The sequence below is a fragment of the Capricornis sumatraensis genome, chromosome 4 (assembly GCF_032405125.1).
Source record: "Capricornis sumatraensis isolate serow.1 chromosome 4, serow.2, whole genome shotgun sequence".
Taxonomy (NCBI): Eukaryota; Metazoa; Chordata; class Mammalia; order Artiodactyla; family Bovidae; genus Capricornis; species Capricornis sumatraensis.
The window spans coordinates 109,338,457-109,361,964 of NC_091072.1; the positions used below are offsets into that span (position 1 = coordinate 109,338,457).

The 23,508-nt window shown below is 38.9% G+C and overlaps 1 protein-coding gene across 1 annotated transcript in view; it reads left to right on the top strand.

Moving 5' to 3' along the window:
- Window positions 1-23,270, top strand: part of MYBPC1 (myosin binding protein C1) — a 92,092-nt gene extending 68,822 nt beyond the window's left edge. The window contains exons 29-37 of the mRNA XM_068971476.1: window positions 2,808-2,861; window positions 4,021-4,188; window positions 8,085-8,173; window positions 10,589-10,784; window positions 15,257-15,396; window positions 18,149-18,308; window positions 19,303-19,439; window positions 21,135-21,321; window positions 23,152-23,270. Coding sequence (XP_068827577.1) covers window positions 2,808-2,861; window positions 4,021-4,188; window positions 8,085-8,173; window positions 10,589-10,784; window positions 15,257-15,396; window positions 18,149-18,308; window positions 19,303-19,439; window positions 21,135-21,321; window positions 23,152-23,270 — 1,250 coding nt within the window. The remainder of the gene's footprint in view (window positions 1-2,807; window positions 2,862-4,020; window positions 4,189-8,084; window positions 8,174-10,588; window positions 10,785-15,256; window positions 15,397-18,148; window positions 18,309-19,302; window positions 19,440-21,134; window positions 21,322-23,151) is intronic.
- The last annotated feature ends 238 nt before the right edge of the window (window positions 23,271-23,508 follow it).

A 23,508-nucleotide genomic window follows, 5' to 3' on the forward strand; every position in this document is an offset into this window, starting at 1 on the left:
TGGAAATGCTAAACTCTATACTGAGCAGAGGTCAGTTATCAGCAGAGCTACCTATTTCTAGGTAAGGAGAGATTATATATTTGACTATCTGGTGATCAATTCCTGCCTTCTTACAGGAAAAAAAAAAAAAAAAGAATAATCAAGAACAACTTTCAGTGTTTTAAAGAATCAGTAAAGAATCTTCCACCAGAGAATGTAAGAAATAGATTTGACAAATGGCAGTAATTTGTTTCAGGACATGAGTGTATAAAGTGTTAATGGTTTCATGGTTTACATTTAGGAGGTGACTAGAAACTGGCAAAAAAAACCCTCTTGCTGATAGAAATAATAAAAAATAAAAAATGACACAAGATAATATGGGCCGGAGTATATCTAAAACCAAAAAAAAAGTACAGTTCACTAAAAGCCTCTTGTATTTTTAAATTTCCTACTTGTCTTGGTTTGGAGATGGGTGAATAAAACTGCCCTAGCTCGAAACTCAGGCTCCATTCTAGATGATGGTAGGTAAACAGTCCACCAGGGAAGTTTATTCAAATCTTGACAAATGAGAGGCCAAGATAGCCTCTAAGAAAATTCTTTGGACCTGCAACTTTAACATGACTCTTACATGAATGAAAGAGAGACTCCAGAGCACATTTGAGAAAACAGGAGTGTGAACAGAAGGAAAACGTCTATGAAGAAGAAACTTTGAAGAGCAGACTGATGAAAAAGAAGCCCCAGGCCTCTGGATGGGAGCACCTGTGGAAATAACCTGAGTTGGTCGGGAGGGTAGAAGAGAAAGGGGAAATAGAGAATCTTGGTAACACTCCATTCCATTCACATGTACTCACTCACAGAGCACTGTGCTTGATTTTTCCAGGGCTTAGAAATCCACTAACCAAAACAACAATGGGGGGGAAAACAGTTCCCAGAGTTATCCCAGTGTGGGAGGGGGCGTTGTCACTCAGGCAACAAATAAAATCTTGAGCACTGCAGACTATGGTTTATTCCTACTCCATTCCCCTCCACCTGTTTGGAACACCCCCAAGCCCTCCTCTCTGCTATTTATACTGCTCCGCTGGCAGAATTTCCCAGTCTTCTATGTGATGGGGCTGCTGAATGTGAACCTTTTGTGTATGTATGAAACAGAGCAAATTCTTTACTCTTTTCTTTCTGATAGGTTTAAAAAGTGAGAAGATACAGCAAAATGATAGATGGCTGTCATTTTGATGTTACCCACTTTAGATAAAATACAACGAAGTGTATTTTACATAATTTTGTGTGTGGTCTGTGTAGATATATATGTATACCCCCTATACATATATATATGTACACAGTCATTATTACGTATATATTTTGCCACGTAATGTGTTGGAATTAGCTTTCTATGGAAGTTCTTTCATAACGTGTTTATCTTTCTTCTTGCAGTCTTTTCTTACTTCCTTTCTGTGGCTGCCCTATTCTCCGTTCTCTTTTAATGGCTGTTGTCCTCCAGACTAATTTCTGTAGTGTTTGATGCTTTTAGATACGTCAGGTTTTATTCTGTAAGAGAATTCTTTCTTTTATAAGATCGTGTGTTGGTTTGGACTCTGTCTTTCTCTTGGTTTTTATTTTGTAATGCCTGCACCATTTTACTCTTCATTTTCTTCCTTCACCCTGGTTCTTTTTCTTCCTGAAAACTTTTCCTCATGTATCAAATAACTTTCACATTCCTTTCCCAACCCCTGGACACCAATTTCTTTCTCTGTTTCCCTCAAGTAGTTCCAACATGAAAAGCTGTTTTTGTTTCTCTCTGATCTTTCTTTGTCCCGTTTCCTCTTGAAATTTTCTTCTTTCCTAGTTCTTCACTCGTTCATGCATGTTTTCTCAGTCTCCTGTTTCATGTTCTCATCGATTATCTCTTCATTATGAAATATCAACATGGTAGCTCCCAAACTGACCATTGAATTCAAGGTGTTTCTCTTTTTCAAAGTCCTGAGTAATTTGTATCATTCACATGCCCTCCTAGCCACCAAGATATTCTGGCTTGCTGCTCCTTCTCCCTAATACTCTAGAAGGGTTGAAATAAGAGAAAGAAGAATCCCCATCCCCCTGCTCCCTTCCGGATAACCTAGATGGTCATCATTCTGAACCATTAGGGGAACACCCACAACCCCTCTGTGAACCAGGAGCATCCTCCCCCTGTGTGGAATGCAGGAACCCATAGCTTAATTTGTTTGCTAGACCAAGAGCTTATTGTCATGACAACCAGGGGCTGCCTCCTGGGCTGTGAGGGCAGTTTTTATTTTCATGGAGAACACTTCCGATTCCTGGTAAGACAGGGCTGCCCTTATCTCAAGTGCCCTCACTCCCAGGCTCTGATGTGTGAGCCCCACAGAGGGAGAACTACGTTCCCTGAGGACCCACCGGACCCTCCCCAGCTGAGGTGGCAGGGACAAGAGCAAGGGGAGACTGTTCCACTGCAGACTGCTCCCCTATGGAGTCTAGGATCTCTTGTGCTTTTGTCTTCGGGGTCTTGCTTTGTTCTTTTCTACTTCTTGCTCCCAGAGTTGGAGGTGTCCCAGCCTCCTTTCTCCTCCTCTTCTCTGTGGCAGGTGCCTCAGGACTAAAAAAAAAAAAAAAACACAGTCTGGACAGAGCAGGCTGTGCCCCTCCTGAGGAATTCCCCTCTCCTCTAACGTGTTTGGTCTCTTCCGTCACTGTTCTGAAGACAAATATCTTTGCATACTTTGCACACTTTACTAACAGAGAATGCTGACTACTGATACTATATTCTTCTGGTGTGAAAGTGGGTGTCTTTAATTAATTTTAATGACGGATTCTCAAAGGTACATCAGCAAAACAGTCTGATGAAAATGGGGAGGCTGCATATGATCTACCAGGTAAAGTATTCTCTGAAAGATCTCAAAGTTTCTTACTGTATGATAAAGTTTCTGGGAATGTTCCAAGACCGAGCATGAAGTACACCCACACACAAAACGCCCTTAGAGATGGAGGGGGAGGGTGGGCCATGAGTTAATAAGGTGGGAGCTGAGCCTTCTTCTTTCTTGTTTTTCCCCGTGGGCATAATAATGCATGTAAACTTTTAGAACTTGAAATGTTTGTAAAACCTGGGTGCTGGGTTTAAATTTTCTTGATGTTATAGACAAAGCTACCAAAAACATTTTAAAAAATCAGAACTTTTGACTGAAGTGAAAGATTATGCCAGTTCTTTATGAGGTCTTGGCTCCGGAGCTGTTTCCTCTTTACTGTGGATATAGGCTTTTTTCCTTCATAATTGGAGGCATAATCCTTCCCATGGGCTTCCCTGGTGACAGACAGTAAAGAATCCACCTGCAATGCAGGACACCTGGGTTCAATCTTTGGGTTGGGAAGATCCCCTGGAGGAGAGAATGGCTACCCATTCCAGTGTTCTTGCCTGGAGAATTCCGTGGACAGAGGAGCCCGGCAGGCTACAGTCCATGGGGTGGCAAAGAGTCAGACACAACTGAGCAACTTTCACTTCGCTTCACTTCATTTCACTTCACTTTACTCCAGACCTCCCATGGCCATATTATTGTCTTATATCATAAGCCTGGCAGGATAAAATGGAGAGCTCATATGACTATAAAGGTCAGGGTCTCTCATTTATAAGAATAGCTTTTTCCTTTTCCCCTGAACTTTAATGTATATTGATGGATAAATATCACAGTTATATCAATTGTAAAAAATGTATACTGTAAAACCAAATTGGAATTACTACAAAATTCCTGGAACAGTCACTATCATTCAGGATACCCTAGTATCGTGTATAAGAGACTTTTTAGAAATAGCAGAATCTAACTATCATTCCTGATTTTTACCTTAGCCATTCTAGGCCATTTTTCATTTAAATATGATAAATAAAAGCCCAGCCATGTAGTCTGATTTCAAAGCAAAGTCATATTCCCTCAAAATGATTTAATTTAGAGTAAAATACTAGTTTGGAGTCAATTGTTTAACAAGATGATTTCTTTCACTAACTATTATTTTTCTTTTCTTTTTTCCCTTAATGGATTTTAGCTGACGACTGGATAGTTGCAAATACAGAACTGATCGACAAGACCAAGTTCACCATCACAGGTCTGCCAACGGATTCAAGGATCTTTGTGCGTGTGAAGGCTGTGAATGCCGCCGGTGCCAGCGAGCCCAAGTACTACTCTCAGCCCATCCTTGTGAAGGAAATCATAGGTAGGTGGCAACGCTTTCAAAATTTTGTCTCCATGTTTTATTAACCGCTTTCTTTCCGAAACCCTCCTCTCTTGTTGTCACTCCTTTAATATTTTATTAATATCTCCTGGGAGTTAGAAATGAACAAAAGAGCCCTTTATAGGCAGTGTGGGAGGTCAATTTCCAGTTTTTAACCTAGTATTAGGACCAGATAAGTACACCAGGTTGCATGAGCCAAATCTGATTGGGCTGCCTTTTTATAATGGAGAGAGAGAAAGGGGGAAGAAACAGTTCAAACAATCTGTATGGCAGCAACAATGGCCCCAATGAGTCTGTGAGGTCAAAATCATTTTCATAGTTCTTTTCCCTTTTCAATGTCTAACCTTTGCACTGGTGGTGCAAAAGCAATGGTGTGTAAAACTGCTGGTGCCTTAGCACAGATCATATTTGTGCCCCCAAATTGTCTGGTCAGTCTTTTCTTCCTTACGACCATGCACTCCCAATTAAAACAAACGGGCCTTAGACTGTTCTTGATGAGGTATAAAAGTCATTGATAATCATTTAATATGATTATTTAAATGATTAATAATAAAAATTAATCATTTTTAAACCTTGGTTCTTGAGTACACTTTTTCCCTATATATGTGACAGTGAAATGCAAAGTATATGTCAAGATTTTATGCTACGTACCCTAGTACAATTGTTGTCTCTAGGGAAAAGTATTTCTGCAGCTGAGTTAAGAGCCTAAACTAGTGCCCTATTCCAGGAAACTCCATTCTTCCTTGAAAGAATGACAGAGTGACAAATTCTGGCTAGTCGAGTTTGGGTATTTGGCAGACATTTTCTAGAAAATGAATGGAGTGAACCTGTAACTTCAGGGAAAACAATTTACAGTATTTGTTGTCAATTTGTCCATGAAAAAATTTAATCTTCGAAGCAAAAATTAAAATTTTGGAAAACTGGTATCCACCATCATTGACTTGACAGCTTTCTAATACTTAAGATCTTTTCTGATAAAGTAGGTGGTTATACTAGCAAATGCAATTTTTTGATACTGAATAATGAATGCAGTGTTTCAAAATTTGAATGATCCGCATAATTCAGTGAAGCTATATTTTCCAGAAGACTAATGCAAGTTTAAAAATCATGCCTGGGTAAGATACATTCAAAATGAAAGGTAGATCAATGGACTTTAATGTAACAGAATATGAAAAGTTCATAGACGGTTTTAGATTCCACACTGTAGCTAACCCTTAAAGTGAAGTGGCTCAGTCGTGTCCAACTCTTCGCAACCCCATGGACTGTAGCCTACTACGCTTCTCTGTCCATGGTATTTTTCCAGGCAAGAGTACTGGAGTGGGTTGCCATTTCCTTCTCCAGGGGATCTTCCTGACCCAGGGATCAAACCCAGGTCTCCCGCATTGTAGGCAGACGCTTTACCGTCTGAGCCACCAGGAAGTAGCTAACCCTTAAGAAATTACAATTCATGTTTTAGTGTAGAATCAAAAAGGAATACCCACAATTGTCTGAAGAAATTTATTAAAATATTCTATGTGAAGCCAAATTTTCTTCAAGTACTTCAAGCAAGACAACATACTGCAATAGATTAAAAGTCAGACGATAAAGAGATTTGCCAAAACAGAAAAGAATGCCACTCATATCACAAGTTTTTGTTAATGTAAATATGGTTGTTTTCATTAAAATGATATTTATGTTGTTATTTTCGAGTAAGTATATAAATATTTCAAAACCTATTGGTTTTAATTTCTAATATGGTTAATATGATAGATACAGCCTAGATAAACAAAAGCTTCGTAGGACCTCCCTTTGATTGTTTTTAAGAGTGTAATGGGATACAGAGACCGAAAAGTTTGAGCTTCACTGCTCTAGGGCAAAGAATATTGGAAAGTGGTTGAGCATCTAGATCTGGATTGTGTTGAGCCACAGACTTATGGTGTGACTGCCTGAAACCTTTTGGGAGGTTAGGGGATGAATGAATGGAAAAAAGTGTGAAGAATGCAAATTTTCTTAGTTGATTCTGGAGACAGACTATGAAAGCTGAGTTCTGTTTCTTTCATTTATTGACTATGTGGTTTCAGGCAAGGGACTTGCTTTTCCTGAGCCTTAATTTCTTCATCTGCAAAACAGAGACAGTAATCGGATTTACCACCTCAAGCACGTGTGAGGGCTGAATGAATTAATCCCTGTTATTTGCTTAATGAAATGCTTGCCACACAATAAGCTCTTGGTATATGCTAGCTTTTATGATGATGATGGTTTAGTGTGCTATGGAACCTCGCTGAGTCTCTTTTTCCTTAACTCTGTGAAGTTAGGGAGTTAGAGGATCCCTCAAGTTCTCTTCCAGCTGGAGCATTCAATAATCACCACTACCACCATCATCATCATCTCCCGAGTTTATCGAGCACTTTCTATTCTCAGCCAGTATGCTAAGTGCTTTATCTAGATGACCTTATTTAATCCTCACAACAATCCTGTGAATTAGATCTTGTGGAGTAGGCTGAGACCAGATCTACTGTCTGATCTAGAACTCAAACCCAGATCTCTCTGACACTGCAGTCTGTGTGTCTAAGCAGAGCGTAGGTACTAGAGGCTGACTCCAGGTTCTAATCCTGGCTGTGTCACCTTGGGCAAGTGACTTAAACCCTTGTTGGCTTTAGTTTCTTTATTATAAAGTAAAAAGAATACCTTTGCCATAAAGGTAGCTGTGAGGGTTAAGTTGGTCCCTTCATGAAATGCATTTACTATGCCATACTGGGCCCTCAAATTATATTGAGCCCACTTCATCCCTGTGAGCCATGAGCCTCAATTTTCTTCTGCCTTTGATAGGTTATATCCACATGTCCTAATACCTTTGTGGTGTTTAATGAATATCAACATTCAGTGGATTAGTGTTGCATGTTACATACTTCACCATAGCCATAGAGGGAGAAAGTTACCATCAAGTTCTAACATAATTACATAAGCAATAAGTGCTAGGTACTAAAGCTTTAAAAATTTTTTTAATTATTAAAAAATTTTTATTGGAGTATAATTGGTTTACAATGTTGTGTTAGTTTCGGCTGGACAAAGCTATTTTTTTATTATTATTTTTGGTGAGAAAAAAATGGTCAGTCCTACCAGCTAATGTGGTGACTATAGATCTTTTATCGATTGTTCATTGGAGAATACACTCACTGTTAGAAACTATGAAAAATATATATAAGGCCCTAGGAGAAACTTTAATGTTTGCTTTCAGTTAGTTCGGTTCAGTCACTCAGTCGTGTCTGACTCTGTGACCCCATGGACTGCAGCACGCCAGGCCTCCCTGTCTATCACCAATTCCCAGAGTTTATTCAAACTCATGTCCATTGAGTCAGTGATGCCATCTAACCATCTCATCCTCTGTCATCCCCTTCTCCTCCCGCCCTCAGTCTTTCCCAGCATAAGGGTCTTTTCAAATGAGTCAGTTCTTTGCATTAGGTGGCCAAAGTATTGGAGTTTCAGCTTTAGCATCCGTCTTTCCAATGAACACTCAGGACTGATTTCCTTTAGGATGAACTGGTTGGATCTCCTTGCAGTCCAAGGGACTCTCAAGAATCTTCTCCAACACTACAGTTCAAAAGCATCAATTCTTTGGTGCTCAGCTTTCTTTATAGTCCAACTCTCACACAGTAAAAATAGGAAGTTGCAGAAAATGAAAGAGGTCAAGGGTAAATTTTGTTGAGTTAAACTGTTAAAACATCTCTTCTTTGGAACCAAAGTTACCATATATAATCTATTAGTGGCCCATCTAAGATTTTACTGCAGAGACATAGGCACAGGGAAATCCTGATGAGTATATGCCAGGTACGCTTATGTAAGGGTGCTTCCAGTGTATGGTACTAACTACAAAATTATGCTTTTCTACTCTATCTCAGAGGCTCCAAAGATTCGCATCCCAAGGCACCTGAAGCAAACCTATATCCGCAGAGTTGGAGAAGCCATCAATCTGGTTATTCCTTTCCAGGTAATAATTCAGGGTTGTTCACTTTCTCTTTACAATGCTGGGGTGTTTAAGGAGTAAAAGGAGATACTTCAGCATTTATGTTATTCATGATTCAATTTCCTCAGAGGAAAAGCAGGAAGTGATGGACCAGATTTGGAGAATGACTAAACAGTCTCCTGCTTTAGAAGTACAGAAGTCTATAAAACTGTCATAGATTTTCCAAATGAGACTTCGTCTTGTCCGAAGCTCAATGACTGTAGTGGGCCAGAGAGCAAATACCAAGGAGACACCAAACAAGAAATGCTTAAAGATCTCTCTGGCTCTATCCATCTGTAAAAATGATCTTCTTTTTAAGTGAGGTTATTGCTGTAACACGCAGGAAAACAACATGTGCTCGCTTCCCACAGTTATCCCAAACCACACTCAAATTACCCAGGTTCCAATGAGGGATAACTGAAATTTGAAATTTTGAAGTCACTAACTGAAGTATATGAATATTGTTAAATCCTTGCTCCTGAAGAAGAATCTGTTGTTTATAAGTTTAACCAGGTTTTGCATACAATAATCATTTTTGCACTCTCTCTCTCACACACATACACACACACACCGCACCATTACCTCCTTACTCATTTGATTCCTTTTATGCCTTAGACAATGCTGTTCAATAGAACTTTCTGTGATGATAGACATATTCTGTAAATGCAATGTCCAATATGGTAGCCAGTAGCCAGATGAGGCTATTAACTTGAAAAGAGCAGCTAGGAACTAGGGTGATGGAGGAATTTTTAATTTTCCTTAATTTTACTTAGTTTTAGCTTAAATGGTCACATTTAGCTTGTGGCTGTTATATCAGACAGCCTTAGAACTAAAATTTAGGTCTCTGCACACATTTGAACACACACATACACCCACAGCTGTTTCAAACTCAGGCTTCCGTGAAAATTAACCTAAAGGGACAGCCAGTTCAGGCCATTCTCATTGTGCTTGGGGCCCAGCCTTAGAAGTTATCTTCTATATAGTACGTGAGGTCAGAACGGAAGTCAAGGAGGAAGTGAGTGTAAACATGGCAGAGGAGGAAGGAGATGGCTTGGCAAGATTCCTCCCACTTCTCTCCTTCCTCAGCCTTAAATAAAACTAGGAGTTTGCACAAGGCAGGCACCCAAGACCCTGCTCTGCACCAGGACTGAATTAACCCTCTAGTCTCCACACCGTGTTGACAACTGGCACTAATCCCAGTTCTGGATCTTGTAGGGGGAGGCAGTGGATTCAGCTTCTGTCACTGGGTCTTGGGGAGGAAAGAGCATGAGAACAGGGGCCTCATGTGTATGGCATCCCTAGGGGCTGGTCATCTACTAGGAGAGGGATGGTGGGACTCGTATGTCATGTTTGTTTATTTATGTAGCCTCTGGAGTTCTGAGACCTCATGTGAGCCCCATGTGAGAGGCAGGAATGGCAGATTTCCTTACCCACTTTGAGAAAGGAAGGAACTGATATTCAGAGAAGTTAAGTGATTTGCCCAAAGTCACACAGCAGGAAAATAGTAGTGCCATGAATAGTGTCTATGTCTCCAGACACTAAATCCAGTGCTTTTTTCACTTCATGTTTTATCAGAGAACTCAATTTTTTCCCCTAGTAGTTAATAATAAATTGCAGTTTAAAATGAGAAATGAGACCTGAAATCCTACGAAGTTCCTTTGTAATGTAAACTGAAACTCATGTCCTCGAATGACATTATAATTACCAAAGTCTGCTCTTAAAAAATAGTTTCAGCTGTTATCAGAGAGAGAATTACAGACAAATCTAAAATGAGCAACATATTACAGTGGAATAATAATCATTAACATGGAGATGATCAAGGAAACACTTAGGCAGTGCGCAGAAGCTTAGAACTTCAGTCTTGGTAACCACAATGTGAGATAGGTACTACTCTCATTCCGTTTTACAGATTAGGAAACTGAAGCAGAGAGTTTAAGTAACTTGCCCAAAGTCACATAGCTCTCAAGCAGCGGAGTCAGGATCCAAATACAGATTTTGGGGCCTCGGGGCCTATGTTCTGAACCATTAGGCTGGGATGTACAGGACTTGGAGCTGAAGACACCTGGCTGGAAGATCAGGTTCCAGCACTTAAGCTGCAAGGCCTTGTGCCAAGTCATTTGATACCTTTATCCAAAAATAAATAAATGAAGATAATGATACTTACTGTGAAATGAAGATTAAAGGAAGTTATAAATATCATGTACCTAACAGTGCCTTGCATACCCAGTGCAATTGATGGGCAATAGTGAATATTACATTACTGCTTTAACTGCCCAGCATCAGAGAGTTTTCCAATCTTGCCAATGATAGGGTAAGCCACTGACCATTTTTTTTAATGCTGAGAAAATCTGGAGACAGTCTGATCCCTTTCCATCTCTACTTTTTGTCTTCTTTTTTAAGGGAAAACCAAGACCAGAATTAATTTGGACAAAAGATGGTGCACCTATCGATAAGAATCAGATCAACATTCGCAACTCTGAGACTGATACAATCGTATTTATCAGAAAAGCAGAGAGGAGCCATTCTGGGAAATATGATCTGCAGGTCAAAGTGGAAAAATTTGTGGAAACTGCATCCATCGATATCCGGGTTATTGGTAGGTTTGGAGGAAGAAACTAGAATATTTTCTAGACAAATTGTCCTTGTCAATAAGGAAAGAGTCAGAATTTCTGTTAGGTTGGCTCTACAAAAAATTCCTATTTTTAGAATTAAGAAAAAAGATAAATTAGTAAAATTGGTTAGCTTGTTAGAGTAACTTTTCACTGATTAAAAGGACTAATCATGAGAAACTTAGGGCAGATATATTAAATGAAATTAATATATGTACTTTCTAGTGAAAGCCCTCTGTACTGTTTGACATTCTAGGTCTCTCTTACTCTGTTTCTTAACTCTTTGATGATAAAACTACTTCTTGTGTTGAATTCTTGCATTAAGAAAACATTGTAGATTTTAGATTTTTTCTACAAGAAAACATGTAGATATAACATGTTTCTTACTTCATTTACAATTGGCTAATAGTAAAGTTAATGCAGATGCAACTTCGATCCCTGGCTCGTGAAGATCCCCTGGAGGAGGACATGGCAACCCACTCCAATATTCTTTCCTGGAGAATCTCATGTACAGAGGAGCCTGATGGGCTACAGTCCATAGGGTCACAAGGAGCCAGCCACGACTGAAGTGATTTAGCACAAAGTTAATGGAGAATGAAAGATTTTTATTAAATGTAAGAAAGGTGTACCCAAACAGAGTTAAACAATTAAAGACTGAACTGTGGTTGGTCGTGCAGGGCTAGTTAGATATTTACCTGTCCAGAGAAGGTTAGTTCTTGCTTCTTTCCACAGTTAGGGTGATAGAGAAAGGATTTCTTATAAATAGACTCTTTTTGCTTGAATTGTTCTATAATTTTTGCAGTGTCAAGAAATGAATTTAAAAGCAAAGTTAGGAGAATCCTTGTCTCCAATCATTTTTATTAGTACAGTTTAGCAAATGTGCTAGAACAATAGTTTCTCTAACCAAAAGAGCAACTTCCTATGGCAAGCCTTCCCTTAGGTCATGTCCTTTAAACTAAACTTTCTTTTCCCACTGACTAAATTGTCTTGATTTTTGTTAAGTAGAAGAGTATGGAGGATGCTGTGTGCCCTTGGGGTCTGGCCTGGCTCCATTTTAATGGAAGCTCTTGTAGTTGGATCTGGAAGAGGCTTACCCTCTGAAACTTGGGGAAGGACTTTTTAATTTTTCCTGCTTTGACATGTAGTTACTTTACCAGGTAGTTAAAAGTGCCTGGCACGTCACTCACACATTCAGAGTGTAAATAGTAACAATGATTATCCTACTTACTTTTTTTAGCCCCAAATTTATGTTTCTGCCATGGCCATAAAAATCTAACAATGCCATTTATTCTTGGGGAGCAAGTGTTTGAAAAGTCAGCGCCAATTCTGAAGACGAAGCAGATGAGTACACATGGGAGGTTGAACTTAGAGAAGCCGGCTGTCTGTAGGTCAAGTGGGTGAAAACAGGAGGTCAAAGACTGTGCTTGTAGAGGCTTGTCATTGGTAATTGTGGAAAGAAAGCAGGGATTGTCACTGTGGTTTCCTTCCTGGAGCCCATGAAGACTGCTTGTTAAATGTTGATTAAAAGAGAAAAACATGACCAGGAAACACTCTGATATTTACTCTTTTCAGTCTGACATTTCATGTAAAAATAACTATAGGGAATATGGGAAGGAAGTTCAGCTCACTGGTGGCTCAGTGTTAAGAATCCCCCTGCAATGCAGGAGATACAGGTTTGATCCCTGGGTTAGGAAGATCCTCTGGAGAAGGAAATGATAAATGCTTGCTCCAGTATGCTTGCCTGGGATATTCCATGGACAGAGGCTATAATCCATTGAGTTACAAAAGAGCTGGACATGACTTAGCAACTAAAAACAAACAGAAATAACTATAATTGCATTTTAATACCTGAAGAATATTTCAGGACAGAAAGGATCATGCTTGTATTGCAGAGGATAACAGATGTGAAATTTCCCTAAAAAAAATGAAGAAATTATGTCTTAAAAAAGACATATTATTATTGTCTTTTCTTGCATATCTGTGCAAGGTGTTTGTTTGTTTTTTTTTTTAGGGGGCCTCAAAGGGAAAAAAAAAGCTTAGTTTTCTTAACTTTTGGCCTTTCTGAACGTTACTGCCATTTACTGGAAGGTCAGAGGTCACAGAAATTCATGATGCAGAAATAAAGTGAAGAAAGACTTTACTTCCTCATGAATGCATTTTACTTCCATAAAATGGAAACACTTGATAAATACCAATGAATCTTGAAGGGAGAGATGGCAGAGGAAGCATGTTTTCCTCATTCCCATTAAAGATGCCTTTTTAGTACAGCAGGAAACCCCTCTCACAGGCTGTGGGTTTTGGGCCTTTCACAGCCCAGGTAGGTAGACTCTAAGATTTCAAGTCCAGTGTCAGCTTACCATTCCATTAGGCAGAGTAGCCTGTGATTCATCGCCAGTCATTGGCCCCTGGAGGATGGTTAATGAGGTTTGAAGGTTCATTTAAGTTTTCTTTACAAAAACTTTTTCTTTCCATGAAGATGAAAGTCAAGCATTTGCAGATAAGCTAAGCTGGAGTGCATTGCACTTCTCTGGAGAAGAAGAATACAGAAGAATTGTGGGTGGAAATATGGGAAGGAAGTTCAGTTCAGTCACTCAGTCATGTCCGACTCTTTGTGACCCCATGGACTGCAGCATGCCAGGCTTCCCTGTCCATCACCAGCTCCTGGAGCTTGCTCAAACTCATGTCCATCAAGTCAGTGATGCCATCCAGCCATCTCATCCTCTGTCATCCCCTTCTCCTCCTGCCTTCAATCTTTCCCAGGAAAAGAGTCTTTTCCAATGAGTAAGTTCTTTGCATCAGGTGGTCAGAGTATTGAAGTTTCAGCTTCAGCATCAGTCCTTTCAATGAACATTCAGGACTGATTTCCTTTCGGGTTGACTGGTTTGATCTCCTTGCAGTCCAAGGGACTCCCAAGACTCTTCTCCAACACCACAGTTCAAAAGCATCCATTCTTCAGTGCTCAGCTTTCTTTATAGTCCAACTCTCACATCCATACATGACTACTGGAAAAACCATAGCTTTGGCAAGACAGACCTTTGTTGGCAAAGTAATGTCTCTGCTTTTTAATATGCTCTCTAGGTTGGTCATAGCTTTTCTTCCAAGGAGCAAGTGTCTTTTAATTTCATGGCTGCAGTCACCATCTGAAGTGACTTTGGAGCCCCTGAAAATAAAATCTGTCACTGTTTCCATTGTTTCCCCATTTATTTGCCATGAAGTGATGGGAGCAGATGCCATGATCTCAGTTTCCTGAATGTTGAGTTTTAAGCCAACTTTTTCACTCTCCTCTTTCACTTTCATCAAGAGGCTCTTTAGTTCTTCTTCGCTTTCGGCCATAAGAGTGGTGTCATCTGACTAACTGAGGTTATTGATGTTTCTCCTGGCAATCTTGATTCCTGCTTCGGCTTCATCCAGCCTGGCATTTCGTATGATGTAATCTGCATGTAAGTTAAATAAGCAGGTGGCAATATAAAGCCTTGATATACTCCTTTCCCAATTTGGAACCAGTCTGTTTTTCCATGTCCAGTTCTAACTGTTGCTTCTTGACCTGCATACAGATTTCCCAGGAGGCAGTTCAGGTGGACTGGTATTCCGATCTCTTGAAGAATTTTCCACAGTTTGTTGTGATCCACACAGTCAAAGGCTTTGGTGTAGTAAATAAAGCAGAAATAGATGTTTTTCTGGAATACTTTTCCTACGATCCAACAAAAGTTGGCGATTTGATCTCTGGTTCCTCTGTGTTTTCTAAACCCAGCTTGAACATCTGGAACTTCATGGATCACGTACTATTGAAGCCTAGCTTGGAGAATTTTGAGCATTACATTGCTAGCGTGTGAGATGAGTGCAGTTGTGCAGTAGTTTGAGCATTCTTTGGCATTGCCTTTCTTTGGGATTGGAATGAAAACTGACCTTTTCCAGTCCTGTGGCCATTGCTAAGGTTTCCAAATTTGCTGGCATATTGAGTGCAGCATTTTCACAGCATCATCTTTTAGGCTTTGAAATAGCTCAACTGAAATTCTATCACCTCCACTAGCTTTGTTCGTAGTGATGCTTCCTAAGGTACTTGACTTCACATTCCAGAATGTCTGGCTCTAGGTGGGTGATCACACCATCATGGTTATCTGGGTCATGAAGATCTTTCTTGTATAGTTCTTCTGTGTATTCTTGCCACCTCTTCTTAATATCTTCTGCTTCTATTAGGTTCATGCCATTTCTGTCCTTTATTCTGCCCATCTTTGCATGAAATGCTCCCATGGTATCTCTAATTTTCTCAAAGAGATCTCTAGTCTTTCCCATTCTATTGTTTTCCTCTGTTTCTTTGCATTGATCACTGAGGAAGGCTTTATCTCTCCTTGCTATTCTCTGGGATGGGAAGGAAAGGACATTTTAAATACCCTCCTACAACAAGGTCTAGATTAGGGGGAAAGTGACCTCACAGTGACACCATGAATTTATCCTACAGACCGTCCGGGTCCACCCCAACTTGTGAAGATCGAAGATGTCTGGGGAGAGAATGTTGCTCTATCATGGACCCCACCAAGGGATGATGGAAATACTGCCATTACAGGGTACACGATCCAGAAGGCTGATAAGAAGAGCATGGTAAGGTCTGGCTTTCTCTGGTACAGAAGCAGCAAAATCATAGTTCATCAGAAGTTAAGGGGGAGGCATGAAGTCCTCTTTGGTGAGGAACTCATGAGGGTCATGGAGAAGTGACATGGCACAGTGGGAAAGGTAAGGCCTTAGGAGCCATGGAGACTTGGACTTGAATTTCCACCTAAGACCACATATACATGAACAGTCACTTGACCTCTTTGATTTCCATTTCCCTCATATGTAAAATAAAAACAGTGAACTTTACCTTGCTTGTTTTTCAAGAGGCTAAGACGATAGAATGCTCAATAGAATTCACTAAATTTATTCATTCAGCAAATATTTACTCACTCTGAATTCTGGCTCAAATTTGGACCCATGCAACTTCTTTCTCTTTGAAGACTGATGTCTTAAAAAAAAAAAAAGATACCAGTTAGAAAAGAAAGAACAGCATATGCAAAGGTCCTGAGGAGGGAAAGAGCTTAGAGTATTCAAGAAGCAGATCAACTGGAATATGAATTATTATTACCTATGCTTTATAAATGAGGATATTAAGGCTCAAAAGAGTAAATGAATTGCTGGAAATCACCAGATTTAAAATGTTGAAACCTAGGTCTTTCTGACCAGAATCAATCCACTACACCCACTACACCCACCACTCCCCTGCCTGTAAGTCGGTGAATGAATAAGTGAAAGTTTCACACAGAATGTCACAGAGCCACTATCCATTCTCATAGGACGAGTAGAACATCATATTGAATGATTTTGACAGGAAGTCTTTAGGCATTTATACTAGTAGATTTCAGTAAGAACTTAGGTTATAACGTTACACTGGATTAATAGAAGGGGAGAGGGATGAAAAGAGCAGCCTAAGTAACAGGAATGGATTTCAAGTCTTTCCTTTTCATAAACTATTTCTATCCTGTCTTTCCCCACACTCCTGGGTGGGTGCTACATGATAAAATAAGACTTGGCATTTAAAGAAACATCTTTTAGCCAAACCCGGACAGCTTGAGTGCTAGATCAATGGGCAACTTTGCAAGGAAAATATTGAATATTTTGGATTTCCTTAGTGAAAAGGGCTCTTCCCTGGACCTTTGTCTGGATACTGGTAGTGAATCCAGGGATACTGCATTTCCTCCAGTGCCCCATCCCTACCACACTGCCCAGCATTTGTCTTCTTAGATATCTAGTCAAGTCCAGGTGAGCCAGGATTTTGCTGCTGCTTCACGTGTCTTAGCTCTGCCTGCTGAGAGGGGAGGAACCCAACACCGCACCGTTGTGTTTCTGGTGCATTTCAGCAGACCTGCAGACCTGAAAATGCTCACCGTGCCCAGTGCACTTCCCAGGAGCTCACCACTGTCTCACTGTGTCTACAGATGCTGTTTTTCACTTAAGTTCCTGTAGTCCTTTATACCTTCCATAAACATTGTTTCCATGATATATGCCAAGACATTCATGTATTCATTCATTTCCTATTTGTTGAGTGCTGTTCTAGCTGCTGGAACAAAAACAAATAGACAACTCATGCTCTTGGAGCACTCATAGTATAAGCAAGAAGAAAGGCATAAACCAAATGTTAAAAAAATATATATAATAAATGTTGGAATAAAGGTGTGCATAAAGGGCTTTGGAAATTAAGGAGGACATAAGTACAGTTGCTGGGTGTCTTTAAAACAGAGGTCAGAGGACCTAAACATTGCAAGAAAAATCCTTTTCCTTTAAGATTTTTTTGGTCAGGAAATGTATTTTCTCAATTAGTGGTACTAAATATATGTAGTACAATGTGGTTTTTTACTAGTGGCAAGATAAACTTTGAAGCCACTTTATTTCTTGACATGGTGAAGGAAAAATTAAAAAAAAAAAAAGAAAGAATAACATAACTTTCACTCACTCAGTCATTCAAGTATTCAGTTTTGTTCATGCTACCCACTATATACCAGGTGTTGCGATAAGGCGCTGGAGACACAAGGGGTGAGAAGAAAAGTACATTTTTAACCATCACTGTACACCCATTGCAATGGGGAAAGTAGTGAAAAAGCAAGTAAAATAGTAAGTGCATGATACAGTTAAGGTAACAAGTGCTGTGAAGAAAACTAAGCCAGGTCAAGGTGAAAGACTATGACCAGAGTGGAGTGGTGGGAGGGTAAACAGGGAGGAGGTAATAATTAGTAATTGAACAAAGAATTGAAAGAACCTATGATAATGATAGTAGGCAAATTGATTGGGTGATGTTAACTTTTCTCTCGTGATTTAGCATCAGTATGACTCTGCTTGGGAAGGGAGCTTTATCATGGAACGTATACCAGCATTAATGTCCCAGGAAGGGAGGCATTCATCTGGATTTTCAAAAGAGACACTCGTTACTTCCAGGCAATGCATGCTTTTCTTTAAATGGTTAAAGCAGATGTACAATGTATGTTTAATAGGCCACAAAACAGACTGTTCTAGTTAGTATAAATTTTAAGTTAAACCACATATAAGCCAGAATGACATCCCCACAGCTCATTATGTGAAAGTTTCTTCCATCATCATCTCGGGTAAATGAATCTAATGTATAGATGAATATTAAATTACATCATCAGGTATAAATTAATTATAAAGTATTAAATATACATTTCTATTACCCTCAATGTAAAAATTAGTGCTTTTTTTTTCCTTTTAGTTAATGAAACATCCCTGTTATTTATTCTAATTAACAGTTGAAATAGCTGTGTATTTTGAAGTGATTTTCCTTACATTATCTTTGTTTGTTTTTTAGGAGTGGTTCACTGTTATTGAGCATTATCACCGAACCAGTGCCACCATTACTGAACTGGTCATTGGAAACGAGTATTACTTCCGGGTCTTTGCTGAAAACATGTGTGGCCTCAGTGAAGATGCAACAATGACAAAAGAGAGTGCCGTGATTGCCAAGGATGGTGCGTTGGGAGAGGGCTGGACATCCGTGAACCTAGTTTTAAGTGATGAGACAGAGAAGACAGAAAGAAAAAGAGATGTGGCAAAATGAATAAGAAATCATAAACATCCATTCAAACCTGTGGTAGGAATGTCCAACTGAAATTTTAATCTTACTCATAAAATATCTTAAGGGAAACTGTACTATGATTATATTTTTTAACATACATAATTTCATTCATTCCAACATCTGGACAGTGGGTCTCTCAATGACTAACATCACAGGGATAGGAATAAGTCGCCATTTACTTCTAGAGCTTGGGTTATTCTATTCCTGGACACCTTCAAGGATGCTACTTATGAGAGCCATTTTGTAATGAAAGGAGAAGGTGGATTCCACCCCTGTCATTTCATTTCCTCATAAATCATGTCCTTCCAGCCTTTCCTCGTTACATTCAGGTTAAAACACATTGTTGAGCAAGACACCCAGACACTGAATTCTTCCCAATATTTATTTGGGTTCCAGATGGCTCTATGGCTTTCTGTCCCATGTGAGATTGGTTGTAATTGGTACCTTCCCAAATGAATGCCTTTGTTCATGGTTTTACATGTTTTTCTAAGCTCAGAGGGGCTTCCCAGGTTGCACAGTGGGAAAAGAATCCAGTTGCCAGTGCACGAGATGCTGGAGACTTGGGTTCGATCCCTGGTAGGGAAGATCCCCTGGAGAAGAAAATGGCAACCCACACCTGTATTCTTTTCTTTTTTTTTTTCACTAAGACATTTAATTAGCAAATAATATTACAATAGCAAAGAAAAACCCACTCCAGCATTCTTGCCTGGAAAATTTCATGGACAGAGGAGCCTGGTAGGCTACACTTCTTGGGATCGCAAAGAGTAGACATAATTGAGTGACTGGGAGCGTGAGCATGCAGTAAACTGAAGGAAGTCTTTGTTGTAGTCAACTATGCCAAGAATAATATTTTTATTTTTAACTTATTTTTAATGCTGGTTTTTAAGGCAAAATCTACAAAAATCCAGTGTATGAAGACTTCGATTTCACAGAGGCACCTATGTTTACTCAGCCATTGGTCAACACCTATGCTGTAGCGGGTTACAATGCTACCCTGAACTGCAGTGTGAGAGGAAATCCTAAGGTACCATTTTTTTTTTTTTAATCACACTAAATTAAATTTAAGAATTAACTCCAAATTCCATCTTTTATATTTGCTATGTTATAATTGTAAGTATTGGGTTGGTCAAAAAGTTTATTCAGGTTTTTCCATGACATCTTATGGCAAAACCCAAACGAACACTTTGGCCAACCCTACAGTAATATTAGCTGACTTTCCAACTGCTCAATGTGTGTGTGTGTATTTTTTGGGATAGAGAGATGGGACATGCAGGGTGATGATGTTGGTGGGTAATAAAGGACACTTTAAATGTATAAAATATTTCTTTACTAACTAAGGAATATTTTCTAAGGAAAAAACAAACCACTTATTTTAAAAAGAACTGAGAGGTAAGGAGATGGAAGTAATATTGTGTCATCTGAAAAATCAGGTGACACTGATTTATTAAGTTTCCTGTAATAGTGTAAAGCAAATGATGACACTCTAATGCAAGGCAGAATACAAAATGTTTGGTGATAAAGGTACAGAGCACCAGGAAGGAGAGATGGCATCTGACTGAACAGGTTACATGTTGTCGGCATTTGAAAAGAGCAACACATTAATGAATGTTGCCCACAGAGCTGTCTATCCCTGGGTAGTGCTGAAAGAATGTGCCCTAGAATTTGGAAAAATTGCAAACGGTGATATTTTTCCAGCATATACCAAGAGCAGAAATAGAGAAGTGAAAGGGATAAGCCAAACTGAGGATGCAAAGAAGATGCTAAATCTATATTTAATTGGAGGTGATGTTGGTACGTGCAAGTGGGAATGACCAGGAGGAGAGAAGAACATCACTGGAGCTTGGGAGAAAGGCGAGGGGCTGTGTCTCTTGGTTTGGGTGCCCCAAGCATGGAATTGCTGCATCCCACCCTTTGGAGCTGAAACTCTAGAAAGGAATATCAGAAGAAAGAGAGAAGTGAAGTGAAATGTCAAGGACCAAGATGTGAGCCTCAGGGAATATGCCCATTTGAAAGGTGGAAGGAGAAAGAGGACAGTGAGGACACTGAGAAGTGCTATCTTATGGGTTTGAGCAAGACAAAATCATTTAAGAGATAGAGGCAAGAGTGTGTGTTTACAGAAAGGAAGAAGAGACAGTGTGAGAATGGAAAGGAGAGTTAGTGTTGGTGCAGCAGAATGGAGTAGCCTTCCTGGGTGATTGGATCATTATTGATCTGGGATTATCTGATTGGAGCAGGTCCATCCATTGCCACCAGATGATGAAAACAGATGTCAGAAGAGAGATTAAATAGTGAGGAGGGTTAAGCAGCCTGTAAAAAGTTAGAAGAGCATTATCAGGGAAAACTTAAAGAAAATTGACCGGTGATGACACTTTACAGGGATTCTTTGAAAAACATTGAGCAATATACATGCTCCTGGATGAGTCAATCTCATAGACATGTAGATGGAATTTAAATGTAATTGAATCTGTTTGGGAAGATCGTCCCAGGGCTGTCCTCTAAACAAATCTGGCTGTTTCTTTGAAACTGCTCATTTGCTTCCTGGCCAAGCATTAAGTAGAATTTAATTTGAAGAGAATTAGTGCCTAAATTGACATGGATTCTTCTTAGATGTAGTGTTTTCTTTCTAAGCCACATTTTAACATTCTGTCACTGGCTTGGATGGTCTATTACCCCAGGCTGAGTACAGATATGTTTTGACCTAGTTTGTTTCCATCTTCAGCCCAAAATTACCTGGATGAAGAACAAAGTTGCTATTAAGGATGATCCAAGATACAGGATGTTCAGCAACCAAGGGGTCTGTACTCTGGAGATTCGCAAGCCCAGCCCCTATGACGGGGGCACTTACTGCTGCCAAGCCGTCAATGACCTTGGGACAGTGGAGATCGAATGCAAACTGGAGGTGAAAGGTAGGACATCCCAGATCTCGTGTAGACCGAAATGAAAATAATTTAATTACTATCTTTACTACCTAATCCAAATTGCTTGCTAGCATTTTGGGAATAGGTTAGGAAGGGGGGGTTAAGATCCAAGGAGAGGACATTTTTACATTCTGCATTCACTTTATTTGTGACAGCTACTTGATTTTTTAAGTAGACTTATTTTCATCTCTTGAAATTCTTGTTATCTAAAGGACTGTTAATTTCAGTGAACTGTGTTATGTGCACAGCATGGTAACAATGACTCAAGTCAAGGGGTATTACTTTCGTGATGTAGTCCATCTTAGATAAATGTAAAAAATCACTGATAAAGCCGCAATTAAGGAATTTACACTATTTTAAACTAGTTTACTGTCTTTGTGAAACTATATATGTAAATTTGCTAGTTTAGTAATTAATATTACATATGTGCATGCTCTGTCGCTTCAGTCGTGTCCAACTCTTTAAGATCCCATGGACTGTAGCCCACCAGGCTCCTCTGTCCATGGGATTCTCTAGGCAAGAATACTGGAATAGGCTGCCATTTCCTTCTCCATATGTAGAATTCAGCATACACATAACCCACTTCTTTTAAAATCTCACTAGAGAATTTCCATTTGGAGGTATATATTTCATTTATACTAGTTTTCAGAAGTGTTGCAACTAATTGTAAACCAAGAAAAGACATAAAAATTGATGTCGTAGAAAAGTCTCAGTGTAATTGTCATCTTAATCAATTTTTATATTAATTGAAGATAAGTTTTATGCTGAAATTTTTTTCTTGACAATCAGTATCTATTTGGGGACACCATGAAGACTCATACACCTGTCAGAGTCACTGTTAGGAGTTAATGGGTGACATGATGCTAATGTCTTTTCTTTCGTTCTTGTATTATATTGCCGCTTTATAACAACCAAAGTCTTTACTTTTCCTACCTCTCTATAATGGAGAAATTATAATCTAAAAGTCAGATATGACTTTATAAATATGTTTTAGAAAAAATGTTAGTAAATGTTTAAGGTATTTATGTAAATAATAGCAACAGTGAAAGAGTTTTTAAATTCCTAAATCTAGTGTAAATATAGTGGAAAAACTTCTTGAAACACTTTTTTCTTTCTCTAATTTTAAAAAAAGTCAGTGTTCTTTCTCTTCTGATTTCTGTCCATCCTCAGATAATACAGGAGAGTAGATGCACAATTGATAGAAATTCAAAAAACACTTTTTTTCCTCTCAAATGTAAAACATATAATATTCTTAGAAAATTTTAAACCTTTCTATTGAGATGGTGGATAAATGTTCTTTTAGCTATTTATTAGCTTTAAATGCAAATGAAGGTCACAATGCAAACACATCTGATTTCTAAACTCCTAATTAGTTCCAAGGTATTATTGCTACTTACATTCCAATGCCCAAAAACAAGAACCCAAAAATCAAAAACCTGAGACTACATTTGCATGCTCTGGAAATAGCTGAATGTTGCTAATGATATAAAATGATGGTTTCATAAATGGTTCAACATTTGGGGTCCCCCATAAGTGAATAATTTTATGCATCTATAAATGCTATATTTTATGCTAATTGTATAATAAATTGTAACATAAATAATGTTCTAGTATATAAATTCATAATAAGCTATCAACTATGATATATTGGCGAAAGCTTTTGGTCCTAAAAGTAAAGCCAAGATTGTTTGTCATCAGACTGTTATCTGATAATATGTGACTTGAATCAAATTAAGCTGTGAAAAAAAAAACAAAAAAAAAGGTAAGAATGTCAACTGAGAATAAATAAATACTGGTGCAAATATTCTAATTCTGCAGTGATATATCAAGGAGTAAATTCCCCTGGACAACCAGTCTTCCTGGAGGGGCAGCAACAGGTTTTACAAGTTCATATCCCACTGGATATTTCTTCCTTCTGTTCCATTCCTCTTACATGAAATCGCACTTTGCATGTAAAGCTTGTCTTTCTCTTTTGCTTTTAATTATATTTCTTAGCAGCTCATGGCATACAGTGGTTATGCCATGAACAAGGAAGGCCAAATTATTCAAGGATATTAGGTAATGTAGGAATATGTTTTGTCGGAAAACCAAGTACCATACTACAGGTTCCCATAAATAAAGCCAAAAAGCCACATTAGATGATGTCCTCATTTTAAATGGTACCAGAATTCAGGA